At 37.1% G+C, this 15,338-nt stretch overlaps 1 protein-coding gene across 2 annotated transcripts in view; it reads left to right on the top strand.

Annotated features, from left to right (window-relative positions):
- LOC124154477 (syndecan-like) overlaps positions 1-12,995 on the top strand; it is a 112,163-nt gene extending 99,168 nt beyond the window's left edge. For both annotated transcript variants that reach the window (XM_046528232.1, XM_046528233.1), the window contains 3 exons: positions 2,104-2,192; positions 5,709-5,931; positions 9,009-12,995. In XM_046528232.1, coding sequence (XP_046384188.1) covers positions 2,104-2,192; positions 5,709-5,931; positions 9,009-9,178 — 482 coding nt within the window. In that variant the 3' untranslated portion in view covers positions 9,179-12,995. The remainder of the gene's footprint in view (positions 1-2,103; positions 2,193-5,708; positions 5,932-9,008) is intronic.
- The last annotated feature ends 2,343 nt before the right edge of the window (positions 12,996-15,338 follow it).

Here is a 15,338-nt window from a genome sequence, read left to right as displayed (position 1 = left end):
TTTTTGGGGCCGTTGCGAGCCCGCTAGTCTCTGCGCTGCTCTGCCTTAGGGGCGGATTCTTGCAGCAGGTTGATTCGTGAGGTGAGTTATTCGTTCTGCGCTCGAAAATCCGCCTCCTCCATCTTTGCCGCGCTTCGCGAAATTTCTCTGCGCCCTGCCTCCCTCCTCGCCCGCCATCAAATAGCCCAGTTCTCCTTATCTGTTGGGCGTTGAGTCGCTGCTGCGTCTGGCTTCCTCGCTTGTTATGGCGGCTCGGGGCAATCCCTTGTTTTGCGCCTCGTCTCCTCTCTCTCCTCCAAAGCAGGTCTTGCCTCCCTACCCTCCCGAGTTAATTGAATGTGTCTTGACGTTTGCAGGGGCTCTCCCCCGTCCTCTTAACTAGCCTTCTTGCTTGTAAGTCTTACCCTTTCGACGTGTTCCGTCGCACCATGGGTCTCGGCGGAGTCAATATTTTGCGACGTATGGTCCAGAGGGCTGCGTTCAGTAAGCATCCGGAGCAGATTTGTCCCGCATTGTGTCTGTGTTGTGATTTTTATCGCGAGGTTAAAGGGAATGGATCGTGCGCGCCTTGCGGCTGTCTCATTTCTTGTGGAATCTGTTGAGCGGGAGGTCGAGCGGGGAAGACGTCATTGTGCTAACGGCTGCGTGTCAATCAATTTTTACAGGTGCCATCTCTCGCCCCGTCTCGCCCCTCTCGATCCCGTCCCCTCCCACTCATTGCGATTGTTTCACTCAATGCAGTCAATGCTTATTTACCCAAGTGGCCTCAAGAGTGCTTCGAACGATTATTCTCGAGATATTTGGACGGATTAATCAAGTGACACAGACGGTGCGCTCAAGTCTGGGCGTTGAAATTTAGGTTTTCTATTCCCTTCATCGCATTCCTATCAACAAATTCGCTTTCTTTCGGTCGTTCCCCCTTGAAGTATGCGTGCATCCGCTTGTAAGATCGCTGCTGATTGCATTGAAGCATTCACTGATATAAATGCGTTGGAGAAAAGGAAGTATAACGCTTATTGCTTGCCGTCGCTTAAATCAATTTCTTGTTAATGCGCGAAAATTAAACAATCCGTTCATGTTTAAAAATGGATTTCTATTTATTATGCTTGGATTTGCCTTGTGGTATCACTCCAGCGGCTAAAGTGGAGTTAATTTAATGGAAGATTAACATATTTTCAGTTGCGAAAATTGGAAGGACAGAAATTTCAATGAGAATTTATCAGAATCCAATAGTACTGCCGTCCTATTTTTGAAGATTACTGACGCCTGGATCATAATTACAATTGCTTCATGCTTGTCACATGAATATTTACCGTTTTACATGCAGGTAAAGTTACATTTATATTCTACTCGATGCCATCCCCTCGTTTCGTAGGAAAACGTGTATGTCTGGGCTTCATATCGATAGCGTTGCTGGATAATAATTACTCTATAATCAGGAAAGAAGGTTCACCCCTGTGGCGTAGCCAGGAATTTCGTTCTTGGAGGTGGAGGGGGGTTCCAAAACCAGGGGGGACAATTTTTGAAAAACAACGTACTAAGTAAAGTTTTAAACTAATTTTAACACTTTTCATAATCGAAAAAAACTCCATTTGTTAAAGAAATATTTTGATTATTCAGTATTTTTCAATATTTTGTTTTCTTTTATGAAGGAAATTAATTGTGTTTTTATATTTCGGGGGTCGTATCTCCCCCGTCTATGCCACTGGTTCACCCTTTTTTATCTTGAGGTTTGGTTGGATTATTAAGAATTTTTAATTCTAGATTTATCTCATATTTTCTTATTTATCATGCTTATTTATCAAGTCCAGCCGCTGATGCCTCAGGTTTTCGGGGCTGATAACCTAATGCTGATAAATAAAGCACATTTTTAGTTAGTGGCTTGAATTTTGTGCATGTTTATATTTAATATTAATGTCTTTTTATGTCCATTAAGCTGGAAAAATTAATTTGATGCAAAAGAACTGACCAAGTCTCTCTAGTTATTTGTTGGCAACTACTGTGTTCCTTTAGTATGAAACAGGAATTTGGTAAACTTCAAACCGATGATTATTGCGCCTTATGGCTCCTAAATAAAATCAAAATTTTTTGTCTTTTTTTCAGAAATAAGTGTTGAGAACCCTAAACTACCGCCTAAACCACTTGGTGATCCATACAGACCTAGGGAGCCAGAAATTGAGAAGCATCCACAGGTAAATGCTATACTAAGTAAATGGTCAACTGACTGTTAAATTTTCTCATTTTAAATGCTTTTGTTTCCCTTAACTGTTTAGTATCCAAAATTAAGCCCTTGTTCCCTCAAGGTAGGACTCATTACTAATTTCTTCTCTTTTTATCGAACCGTGGAATTCTCTTTAGTCTTCCATGATAATTCATTCTTTATAATTCATTAATTTATTTGCTAATGCATGGCTTGCTATAAATTTCATCCCTGTGAATGAATTGGTAAGTTTTTATGGAGTTGAATTCACAAATGAAGGTGTGCAGATTCCTTATTGTATGTAACATAGGTAGTTAGTTTTATAGTGCTGCTAAATAATTTCAATAATGTAATAGTACTCTCTTCTGTTAAATTACTTCTATCTTGGCGGGCACATGTCCTCTTCCTGAAATTTTACATAATTTTTAAATATTTAGAAGTTGGAAAGTACTTATTGTCATTTTTGTTAAATTATTTGCTTACAATATTTTTATTGAAAATCTAAAAGCATTCAGGGGTCAGCCTACTTCACAAAAATGGAGTAAATCTTTGAATGATAAGTTGCAGTCATTGGTAGCAGCAATTGGAATGGTAGGAAGTAGGTGCCACATTGTTTTCATTGAGTAGGACTTGACCAATGATAATAGAAAGGCTCTGGATAGTGAAATACATATAACCTGATTGTTGTGGCAGTGGCTCCTTTGAAACTATTTTCGGATGTATGGCAGCCCCTGACAATTTTCCAGATTCTTTTCTATGCGTAGTTACCGTTTTATCTCCTATTTTATGTTATCATTTTTATCGCTTTGCGAAATCAGTTTTCATTAGAATAATGGATGAGTAAAAATTGTGAGTTGCATCACATAAAGTGAAGTCGTGCATTACATCTAATTTATCCAAGAAAAGAATTGGTCTCATTTTGAATGCACAAATAATGTAATCAAAATTTTGGTCCCCCAATGTACTCATTTTAATAATCGGGAAAGATGAATTATTATGGTGTAAAATAATCAAGGATATCATCGAATCCTTTTTTGTGAGATTTGGACATCAAGTTTCCATCTGTGTTAGATCCTGATGGAAACCCTAGAACTGTTTATGTCAGCCATTTGCTGAGAGGAAGATAAATCTTTCATTCTGACCTCAATTTTTCACCATCTGTATTTCATGTCATTTGATGATTAATGTGATTTTAATGCAAATGACTTTTTGATATCAGTAAGACACAATCTTGAACTAAAGTAAATTAAGGTATTTCTTCTCCTTTGTGTACTTGCTCAGATACTTACAACCTCCAATTTCAATAAAAAAAGAATAATTATCAACGCGAGCATCATTTTTCCTAAAAGTCAGTACCATTCGAAAAGTAGCCAAAATAATGACTCTTTGGTGGTGACCACCTCCAAAATCTACTAGAAGGCAGTGATTTACTCTGAGTAAATTAATAGCATAAACGTTTTCCTCATCGAAAACTAGGGATGAGTCCATTCCAAATGCCGATTCTTGTATCCACCGATTCTCGGGCACGGAATTGGAATCGAGAATCGATCGCCTAAAGTCGATTCCGATTCCATCAATTCCAAGAAGATAAACGTTTTGAGCATAGACGATAAGCCTGGGGCATAAAGGCTGCCACACACCTAAGCGGCCACGGAGTCAGCCTTGCCCGCACGGAGGATACGCCCGGGACGCGGGTGCTGCGACGAACATACCTAAGCGGCCTCGGAAAAATGATTTTATTTAATGGCAGGAATTTGAAAATGCATTTGGATTTGAAAATATTCGATTCGAAAGATCTGGCTCCAAAAATCCTGGATTCGTCCATCCCTAGTTATTTTATTCCATTCAATTCTTAAATTTTAAAGACAGCATTGCTACAGATAAATCAAAACCCTACCTGTTAGAAGGAATAAGAATCGATGGAATCGAAATCGAGAATCGGGAATCGGAATTGGAATCGGAATCGAAAAAAAGTGGAATCGACTCATCCCTATCAAAAACCAATATTGAATTGCCCCATATTGTCTTCATTTCTCTTGAAATATGTACCGTATTTTCCGGCGTATAAGACGACTTTCTAGCACCTAAAATCTTTTTTAAAAAGTCGGGGTCGTCTTATACGCCGGGAATGTGGCAGCAAGGAGGAGGGGTGGCCGCACTGAACAAACACTTCACACATTTGCAGAACCCTAACCCTAACCCAGTGCTGAGATCTAATATACCAGGCTTTGTGAACTTCCATGTTAAAAGGAGGCCAAGGGAGAACCAAGCAAGACAATTAAACCAACGGTCGGAGGCACTTAAGGCGGAGACGAGACTAAATACAGATTCAGCAGTTATTCCTGCAGGATTGACATCATTGGTACAGCCACTGGATGTGTGCCTAAACAAGCCGTTTAAAGATCGCATTCGAGAACAGTGGAATGAGTGGATGGTTAGCGGTGAGAAGTCATTCACAAAAGGAGGAAACATGCGTGCTCCACAGTTGGATGTTTTGTGCAAATTTGTTATAAAAGCCTGGAATGACATTGATGCAAAAACAGTAATCAAGTCTTTCAAAAAGTGTGGCATATCAAATTCGTTAGATGGTATGGAGGACGACTACTTGTGGCAAAATGAAGAGGAAGTCGAAGCTGAGACCACACCATCTGATACGGAATTTGATCCATATGATGATTGCCTTACAAATGTAGAACAAGACGTTATTGATGTACTGATGATATCAAATGACGAACAGGAGGATTTTAAAGGTTTTTAAATGGAAACTGCGTTGCTGACTCGCAGTGACTTGCGAGCTCTCTCTATCGTTTGTTAACTTCCTTGTATCAGACTGCTTTAGGAAAAGTTTAATCCACTTGCACTGTTTTAGTCTTATATGTTTTATGAGGAACTGACTTATGTTTATTAGTGACCGTTTTCATGCTATCATGTCATGCCATGATGTCATAAGCATATTAATTAAAAATTTCTATATTGAAATCAAATCTGATGTTTTTTATTTACCGGTAGTGTGCGTTGGAAAAGGGGTAGTCTTATACGGAGAGTATAGCACGAATTATATATTTTAACAAAAAAGTTGGGGGTCGTCTTATACGCCCAGTCGTCTTATACGCCGGAAAATACGGTAATTAAAAATCATTATGTTCCATACCAGTTGTGTTCGTGGTACATATACTCTGCCTAATGTATGAAGCTTTTAATGTATGGCAATCCCATGTTTTTCACATTGCTCGTGGTGATTCAAAATATTACTTTAGCAATAGAATTTATGACTTGGCTGTGAAAGAAGCCATTCTATTGAAATATGGTAAAATATATGAGTTGTGTTGCTCTGAAATTATATGGATTATATTTTTGGGATGATATTTAATTTATGGTGACTGTACAAAAAAACAATGTGCATATATTGTTTGATTGTCTTTTTATCTTTCAGTGATTCATTTTGATATTAGTTTAATGCACTGCTCCTTTTGTTTACCAAATAAAAGTAACTCTTGTGTTTTTCCAGACTCCTCTTGAGACAGTTCCAAATTCAAAAGAGAACGAAATCGGAGCTCCTCCAAGCAGTGTGGGAGGCGGTACCGGTGGATTACCTCCTACAAGTGAAGATGGTGACTTCAACGAAGTAAGGCCTGATGATGGTAACCAAGAAAACAACGACGTGTACATAATGGACACAAAACCAGAGGAAAGAGCCACTTCCTTCTTCTCACAACCCGGCATCCTTGCAGGTAATTTCTCTAGTTAGTCTAAAAAAAAACCTTTTTATTTTTTTTGTGATAAGTTTTCTAGCGACATCAGTTTAGCAGGAAAATCAAGAATTTACATTCTCTCGGATATTCATTGTAGGAAATTTTAAATTTACATATGTCTACATGGAAAATGTCAAGTAATTTGAAGTATATCTTATTTTTCTTCTTAAAACGTTTGAATTATTTGACTAAGGTCTCTGTCCTACTAATGTTTTAGTGATGTGAGGCTGTATCTCAGTATGATATTATCATGTGGCGTTTGTTTTTTATGTTTAAAAGATGATGTGCATTGAAAAAGGTTATGAGGACTTAGAAAGGAATGAATAGTAAGTAGAAAGGAAATCACTTGGCCTATTGGAACACAATGGAGGAAAATTGAAATCTGTGCCCTGAAATGCTTGAGGAAAGTGGCAAATATGTGAAAGGGGGTCTGATTCAATGGAAGTGAATCAGACCCAGTGTCACTTCGTAGTTTAGTTTGACAAATAGATGATGTGAGTACCAACCATTTTGGAGTTAGCAGGCCTCAAATTACTCTGGTAGTAGCTCATTGGAATTAATTGAATATTCCAAAGCAAGAAGTTACACCTCCCCTCTATTGATATTTAAGAATAACAGAACTGCATGAAATTCAACGTCACAGCTGGGTCATTCCATTCCATTCCAACTGTATGAACTGAATGAGATTAATTATGTGCGAGAGGGCAAAAATGTCTCAACAGTTAATGCAATGATACTCTTAGATATTTAAAAAATAAATATTGCGTTAATGCATTTTACTTATACCGTCTATTCAAATAATGAATGCTTTTGATAGTTTAAAGATGATTCCAAGCTTCATCGTAATACCTTTTGGGATAATGCATTGATCAGACTTGTAAACCATGGCTTATTAAATTAATGCATTTTACAAATATATAATGACTTTCCAAGTTTTGCAATAGAGCACATAATATAGTATCAAATCTCACATAAAGTACATTTTTAAGTGCATACAGATATAGGGCAGTCCTGGCAATTTTATTTATGTGTTTTCTATGTCTGTATTAATTATAATAAATTTGTCAAAAATAACATACTTCCATACCTGCCAGTGTTATATTTGAAAATTCCAATCCTTACATCTCTCCAACTCCTATAATACACTATTCAATTCTGCTTTATCTTAAAATGACACCTTAAAGGCTTGGAAAAATTATTACTCCGTGATTTTTAAAACCTGTGCCACATAGATTTTCTTTGCTCTGGAAAAAAAACATTTTTTTGTAAATTTCTTACGTTTTTGAGTTATTTTATCTGTCATGGACGATGGGAAGGTACATTGTATTTACTAGTCCTGTACTACTGACAAGTAACTGTTGACACAGAAAGATGGGGTTGTTACTAGTTGCAATACACGAACAACATTGCTTACTCTCTCCCTCCATCTTAGGAGTCCTCCTTTTTATTTTATTTCCTGAATTTACTACAAACGACATCTCCAAGTTTCACACTAGAGCAGGTAACATAGCATTAAATCTCACACTAAGTGAATTTCAAGCGCATACTGGTAAAGGGCAGTAGTGGTGCTTTAACTTTATGTCTTAATTAAATGCCTCCACTGCACAAATGCTGAACAATCGTGCGCCGAATCCAATCCGCTCATCTAGTACTGCTAGGGCTACTAGATGAGTGGATTTGATTTGGTGGGCGATTGTTGAGTGTTTGTGCAGTGGACGTATCGAATTATGTCTGTATCTACTGTAGACAAGCTTATACCCAAGGGTCAAATTTTTTTCAGTAAATTCAGCTCATGTATTTTGTGTTAGAAAGGTTGGCTCTCCTCTCACTTTAAATTAAATTGAAATCTGAGATGGTGCAGCTAGGAATTGAAATGAAATGATTCAGTAGGTAAATTAGGGCAAGTTTTGTGGGAAAGTACCTCTATGTATGTGTGGTTCATTAGTTGTCTCTCAAGAGAATAGTTTTTATGCTTATGAAATCTTTCTTCGAGGTAATTATTTTCCTCTGACCTATTCAATGAAAATCAGTCACCATCCTCACTTACCATCTCTGGCGTTCATGTACTTAATGCCCTCATCATATTCATACTTTCCTCAGTCTTTCTCTAAAAAAATATACCGTGTGTGGCATATTGCCTCACTAAGGAATATTAAATATATGGCCATAACACAAGAAGTGCAAGATGGATGCATGGAGTGCAGCATCAGGTTCACTAAGGGGTTGTTATTAAATTATTGAAAGAGACTTTTCCAAGATCCAATGTACTCCAGTCATTCTTTGCTGCTCCCAGTTGTGCTGTAATCCTCGCTCAAAATCAGAATTTTTCCTTACAAATGTTCTCGGTGTAGAGGTATCAAATGTATGAAGACCTTAATCTGTTTAATTCTTTTAAAACGTGGACATTTGTCCTCATTTCCGAGCTGCCCTCCCCACAGGAATTCTCTCATTCCATCCACTCATGGTAATGGCATCCCTTGAGACACTCTCTCAACGTCACATCTTCTCCCCAAGGCCCTGCCCTCTGCTTCCATCTGCCGGTATGAGTGTGGAACTAGCAATGCCTGAGGGGAGAAACCAGACTTGAATTAGAAATGAGGTCGGATGAGAATCTTGACTGTTGATCCTTGGAGTTGGGCAAATCCATTTCACTGCGAGACGAGTAAAGTGGGTTGTTGGCTAATGTGGATGAGAGAGAGTTTCCTGTGTGGCATATCAAGGCATAGTTTTCCATTGCTAATTCAATCCTTTTATTTATTATTCAATTAATTTTGTCCTTCAGTCATAATGTGAAAGGTGATACAAACTGACAAATGCATAAGATGGATAGGGGAAGCTTAGTTATTGACTTTTGGTCTGGATGTATTTAAAGAGTTTTTATCATGTTATAATTTTGAAAGTTGAAATTTGCTCGTTGAGGAAATGAAAAGTTTAATAGCAATTTTTTATATGTTCAGGATTCTTAGCATGTTTTTGTACATGCAATATGTAGTTTTATTCGTTTATTTGAATTGTATTTACACTCTCTTTCTATTCTCTCCACTTTCCATGAGCAGCAGTCATCGGAGGCGCTGTTGTCGGTCTACTCTGTGCCATCCTTGTTGTTATGTTTGTTGTCTACAGAATGCGCAAGAAGGATGAGGGCTCATATGCCCTTGACGAACCGAAACGTTCTCCGACGGTCAACTCGTACACCAAGAATTCAAACCGGGAGTTTTATGCCTGAGCGATTGAAAGCAAGATGATTTAAATGGATTTGGTATAAAAGGTGTCAAGTGTGATGGTGTTTCAATTTGTTAAATTGGCCCTAGCGCCTAAGCCATAATGGAGAAGATTGGTTTTTAAAGGAAATCATCCAGCCTTCAGAACAATGCAGAGAGTGCACTTTATTGATGTAAGGCAACTACTGCTGATGGTGGTGCACACGTCTGTGCCATTCATCTGTCCATTACACTTGCCCATGTAGTTGTGAGGGGGAAGGGGGGGGTTCCTCCCTCTACCCCTCCCCCCCCCCAAGTGAAGAGCCGTGTCTGTGAGTGTGTGTTCAATTGCGTCTGTGTATATGTGTGTGTGTGTGAGCGTGTGTGTGTCTTCTTTGAGTGCGACCATGCGAATGGGTGATTGCGTGAGTGTACGTGTGAGTTGTTACTAGTTGCAATACACGAGCAACATTGCTTACTCTTTCCCTCCATCTTAGGAGTATGGAACTGGCGCTGTTTTCATTCGCCAATAACCACTGTTCACTTCATTCAATTCCACTGGACAGTTGCTAGAATAATGAGTAAAACTTGAAAGAATGATTTAAAGAAAATTAAAATTAATTTAACTGAAGTTCCTTTTTAAAAAGTTTGAATATCAATGTGAATCTCATGATTGAAATCTTGGACTCTACTTTGTACATTATTTGTGGAATAGGTCTCAGTTTTTGTACTCTGTGGAAACGCTGTTCATACTGAAGTACCTATGACGTAGCTGATGTTCCAGCAAACATTTTTTTTTTCACTCTGGCAGGAAGAAAGATTCTCAAGGAATAATCCTAAACATTGTGTTTTTTTTTTAAATTTTCAAGAAGCCCCCACCCTGAGTTATGATTTTCTCTCTATTTTCACTTGGCTTTTGTAATTATTGCACCATTGGAAAAGTCACTCATTGTCAATGTATCCATTGTTTGTCTCATTGATGTGTTTCAGAAACATATCACCTATTACGCACACTGTGACTGTCTTTGAAGTGATTATTGATTTGCTTGTCCTTATGTTACCCTGCTCTCTTCTCTTTTATGGAGTAATAATAAGAAACTTGAGGCACAATGTCACCGAGTGGTGCCGCCACCATGCCTATCCTCAGGGAATGGCAGTGGGACATTTCCTTCTGCGGCGCTCAAGTTGCAGGGGATTTGTATGTAATTCATGTGAATAGAAGCTCCCCCGAGGAGGAGTGACAGCCATTAAAAGAGCTCATTGAAGTGTGAACGTGTTACGCCTGTGTGCTACTCTTCCATCCAGTGCTAGAGAGAAGTTGGATGGTGCTGACATTTTACAATTATTTTTACTGTTTAAATTAATATTTGTGCCAGAAATAATAATAGACTACAGTCGACTGTGTCAGAATTTAAATAGTTACATTGCTGCGGAAGGGAACTATTCTATATACTTATAGCACATTGAACAGTGTTATTCCAAAATTTACTCTTATTGCGGTTTATATCTGCTACCAGCTGACTGAGGTGAGGGCTAGATGAAATGTTGTCTTTTATGATTATGTTCTTTGATTTAATTCAAAGATGAGTGCCTGTGTGCCAAAAGAAGTTTTAGCCACGAAAATCCTTTATTGTTTTTATTTGCTGATTCTCCATTTTTGTAAAGAGCATTTGTATGATGGTTTATATTGGTATGTTGCTACAATTTTGCTTTTCACACACCTTTACCAATAATGAAGTGCTTTGGCTGGAGTTCAAGGTAAAGAACTGCATTCCATTGTCATTGGCAAATCTTTGCCAGCCATTGCATTTGTTAAGTTCTTGGATGTAACTGCGTGATATGATTCCTTGTGATTTCAGACCACCAGGATTAGTCTTATTATTTTCTTAAAAAGATGGATGTTTATTTTGGAATTCTATGAATACCCGTAATTTTTATCTTTTAAGTCAGGTCTTGAGCTAGTTTCTGATGTTGGATCAATTTCGTATTTTGTGTCAAGGCACACAGTTTTATGGAGTGTCACTTTCATTGCAGTGGTGGAGCCAATCAGTGCCTGCCTAAGATTGTGTCAATAGGTGCACAATTGTGCACAATTCCCATTGAAACTCACATTTACTTGTGCCACTCTTTAATATACGTATGTGACATTTTCATTCCTTGTTTCCCTTGTACATATCATTGCCTGACACTATTTTATCGGTTGACAATGTGCATTTGGTTGTAATAAGCACATTATAAAGCCATTACACATATATGCAACATCCAGACTTTACCATTATTAAATGTGTCTTTTAGTATATCCTGTAACAATGCATTACTTTTTCATTCTTTCGTAGTTGTTTCTCATAAATATTCTGTTCCTTTAATATTATTTTTATTTGGCAGTTATGAATTTCTTGAACTAGTTGCTCTGATGCATAAGTTTAGAGAATATTTGACTTAGTGGAGTACCTTTAAATTATGTGATAATTTTTTTACTGTTGGTTCAGATATTTATTTGTCCAAATTTTACTATGAAGCCCGATTTTTATTTTGGTCTAAATAGAGCTGAATTTTATTTAGTGTGATGAATGGTAATATCTGTAGAGAATGTTTTGAAGTAAGTATATAGTATAATTTTAATTTCCTCAGTCATTTGGTTGATGGAAATCGTAGCTTTTGCCATGGCATGAGAATAAGTTAAATATTGTTTCTTATTATTGATTGAACAACCATAATTGTCAAGAGGGTACTTTAGGTATGACTGATTTCAATTTCAGAAAATTGTCAAATATCTTATTTTATAGTCGTAAATGCTTCAAAAAGTGAGTTGTGCTTGAAGAAATTGATGGAGAAATAGTTATTATTTCATTAGAATGATTGGGAAAACGAATGTGTATCTGTAAGCTGTACTGATTGGTAGATGTTTAAATTAATTTTATTCATTTCAATCAGAGCAGTATTTAATAAAAAAAATTATTTGGTACTTGTAAATTGTTCCTCAATCTGATATTACCTCCAAAAATTGCACCTTTTGTGGATTTAGCATGAAAACTATAATTGGTACACAACTATACTGAAGCTAGCATGACACGAATTGGGTGTTTTTTGCCATTTAAATTTGCAATCATCTATCTCATTTTGACATAATGTTGTTCAATTATATGTAACTTTTCATGTTATGAAGGAAATAAGTTAACTTCATGACCTTCTTTATGAGTAGTGGATCAACCTATCAAAATCTATTTTGCTTTCTTTATTTTGTCATGAGGTATGAAACCAATAACCTTTTAGAGAAAGTACTTCACGAAAACCCTTCTTTCACTCTAGAATTTTGTGAATAATCATCTTTGGTTTTAGTTGAAGATGGTGGGAGATATGCTAATAAGCTTATAATGTCCAATGGCCTAAAGGCACCAGTTTGTTAGAGTTATTCAAAATTTTAATCCAATAAAGTTGATTGCTTGTGTGTAACTCAGGGTACAAAAGATAGAACAGCTTGTGACCAACACCTTATTTATATATCATTGGCTTTTTGTCTTGTGTCTAGAAATTTTCAAGTACGTAAATCATCTGTGTATGTGTATTAATAATATTATCCTGTAAAAATTTATTTCATCCAGAGGAATTAGACACTTAATTGTCTGAAGATGCAATAACTATGACTGGCAGCTTTTCGGAAACTCTGAGCATTGTCCAACATTTAATTTTAAGACCCATATACACAGGAAGTTATTTAATGGACATAAATTTGTAGGAAATTTTTATTTCAATATATCATTTGGTTGAGTCTTTTATACTGTATAATACTGTATTTCATAAAAGAAACTTAACACTTCTTGAATTAAAAATATGCCAACACCATATGTTTTTTTATTTGTGTCCTCAGGAATGAGTTTCACTTCTATGTGTTTTTAATTTTGAAAACTTTTATTATTTCCTTTAGCATTTTTCTTGAATGATAAAGGGATGTGCAAATTTACAAATATTTCCATAATATCACTATCCATACAATATGTACAGTCTTTGGGAATCATTCGGTGTTGGCTTTAAAATCTTTTCAAGCGCAAAATTCACTCAGAAGTTAAATGAAATTTCAATTTCCTTATGATGAGCAGTTTGATTTTCATGCTTCTCTTTCCTCAAAACCGTAATGCTGCTTGAGATGTGATTTTGTGTAAAGTCCTTTTAGTGGTTTACAAGGCTTCATGGCAAAGAAGGGGTAGCGTGGTACACATGGCCGCAGCCAGAAAATATTTTCGTGGGGTTTATGGAATAGTAGGCAAACATAAAATTATTTTTATAAGATAAATAAAATACCGTATACAGTTAAATATACATATTTATTATAAACCCTTAAAGGAAAATATGAAAATATTATTATAAAATTGAATTTAGCCTTCTAGCTTTTTTTGCGGCGACCCAATGAATTAACTCCTCGGTGTCGATGTCAATTCTGCGGTCCCTCAGGAGGCTCATAGGTCACTCACCTCTCTACTAATTCACAGCACTATTATTTCACACTCTGCACTACAACTACACACACTGCACCTACAAATTTGCTTAGATAAATATTGACTTAAGTCGCATTGGACTACTAGATGTCCCTGCGCCGCTAAATAATATCGACATGTGAGCACCAAGCAAGCATAAATTATCTATTTAATTTTTTCATTTCGGGGGGGGGGATCAATCCACCTTGATCCCTCCCCTGGCTACGGCTTTGGTGGTACATACTTAGCTTTGTGGACGGAGCGTTTGGCCACTGAGCGAAGGTGAAGCCATCTCGGATATCCCAATTGAAAATCCTGGAAATTTCAGGTGGCCCAGGGAAATTATCCCTACCCTGAATGTGTAATATTCCTACACCTGTGGCCTACCCTGGGGTGACCCTAGCCTCACCTAGCCAAACCAACCTTCAGTTTGAAACACGGAGTGAGTGGGTATTGGTGAAGAAGTTTTTCGTTTTTTTTTGTTGCTTTTGCTGAACTCTGCCCTGATAATAATATGAGAGAGCTTGGAGAGAATTTATTTTCTTGGGTGGTATGAACATTTCAACCTTAATGTGAGAGAATGGATCCATTTGATGGTATCATTTCGAAGGTTTTTGTTTTTAAGTGAGTGGTAAGGGTCCATGAAAAGGAACTGTTTCTCTCTTACTTGCCCATGCTCTTAAATGCCTCCTACCTGAAATACTGGCTTGTAGCACTTCGATAAACTCTAAACTCTTCTATTCTTGATAGCTTCTTTGATATTGTTGATAGCTAACGGCATAGTGGATCACTGCTCCTGGCCTGAGTGAAATGTAACTTTCTGTGTCCTCGTTGTTGCTTGTTTTTCTTATATTACCATTTTATATTAAGTGCCACCCAAAAACTTGAGTTGAAAATCATGGTTATAGCAATCAACTATGCTACCTCTTGTGGTACCTGTAATATTTTACCTTTTGAGTCCTACTAAAATGTCCACCATCTTTGTCTAACAGTTTGCACCTTACAGGGACACAGCCAGGTATTAAGGCTAGGGGGGGTTTAGGTGCAACTAATACCAGGGTGTGTGGGGGTATGGAATACCCACCAGGATAAGCGGTTGGTGCCATATTAATAAATTGCGGAATTTTAAGATAAATGGTTCAAAATTGTGAGTTTTACAGCTTTCTGAGGGATATTTTACTAATCCTTACACTATTATATTAGTAATATCAATCTAATTAAGTAAAATAGATTAAAATTTATTATTTCTTTGAGCTCTGGTGGGGGTTTTAACCCCCAAAACCCCCCCTTGCTGCGCCAATGCCTCCTTATGCGTGGCCTGTTCTCATCCATTGCAGAATTGTAAACTGTAGCTGTGCAGGTTTAATCGATGATATATGATCTCTCATTAATATCTTTAATCAACAGTCATAAGATTATGTTTAACAACATCAGGCTTCATTATATATTTGTACTTTCCATTAAACTTTAAACAAGAATTCTGTAATTTAAATGTAGTTACCTACTTGATGATTTTGCTTTGCAGTGAAACATGTCGTGCAAATATTAGAGTTTAGTGGTGAATTATGGTTATGTAATTATCAATATTTAGTCATGAGCAGAGCCATTACTGGTAGTTTTTCCGGGGGGGGGGGAGCAAAGATCAGTTTGCCATTTCCCCTCTCCTAATTCCCTCCCCCCTCTCCCTACCCAGCCTCACCTCTATAATACATTG

The sequence above is a fragment of the Ischnura elegans genome, chromosome 2 (genome assembly GCF_921293095.1).
Source record: "Ischnura elegans chromosome 2, ioIscEleg1.1, whole genome shotgun sequence".
Classification (NCBI taxonomy): Eukaryota; Metazoa; Arthropoda; class Insecta; order Odonata; family Coenagrionidae; genus Ischnura; species Ischnura elegans.
Note: the sequence above shows the minus strand (reverse complement) of the source record. Positions and strands in the feature narration are given on the sequence as shown.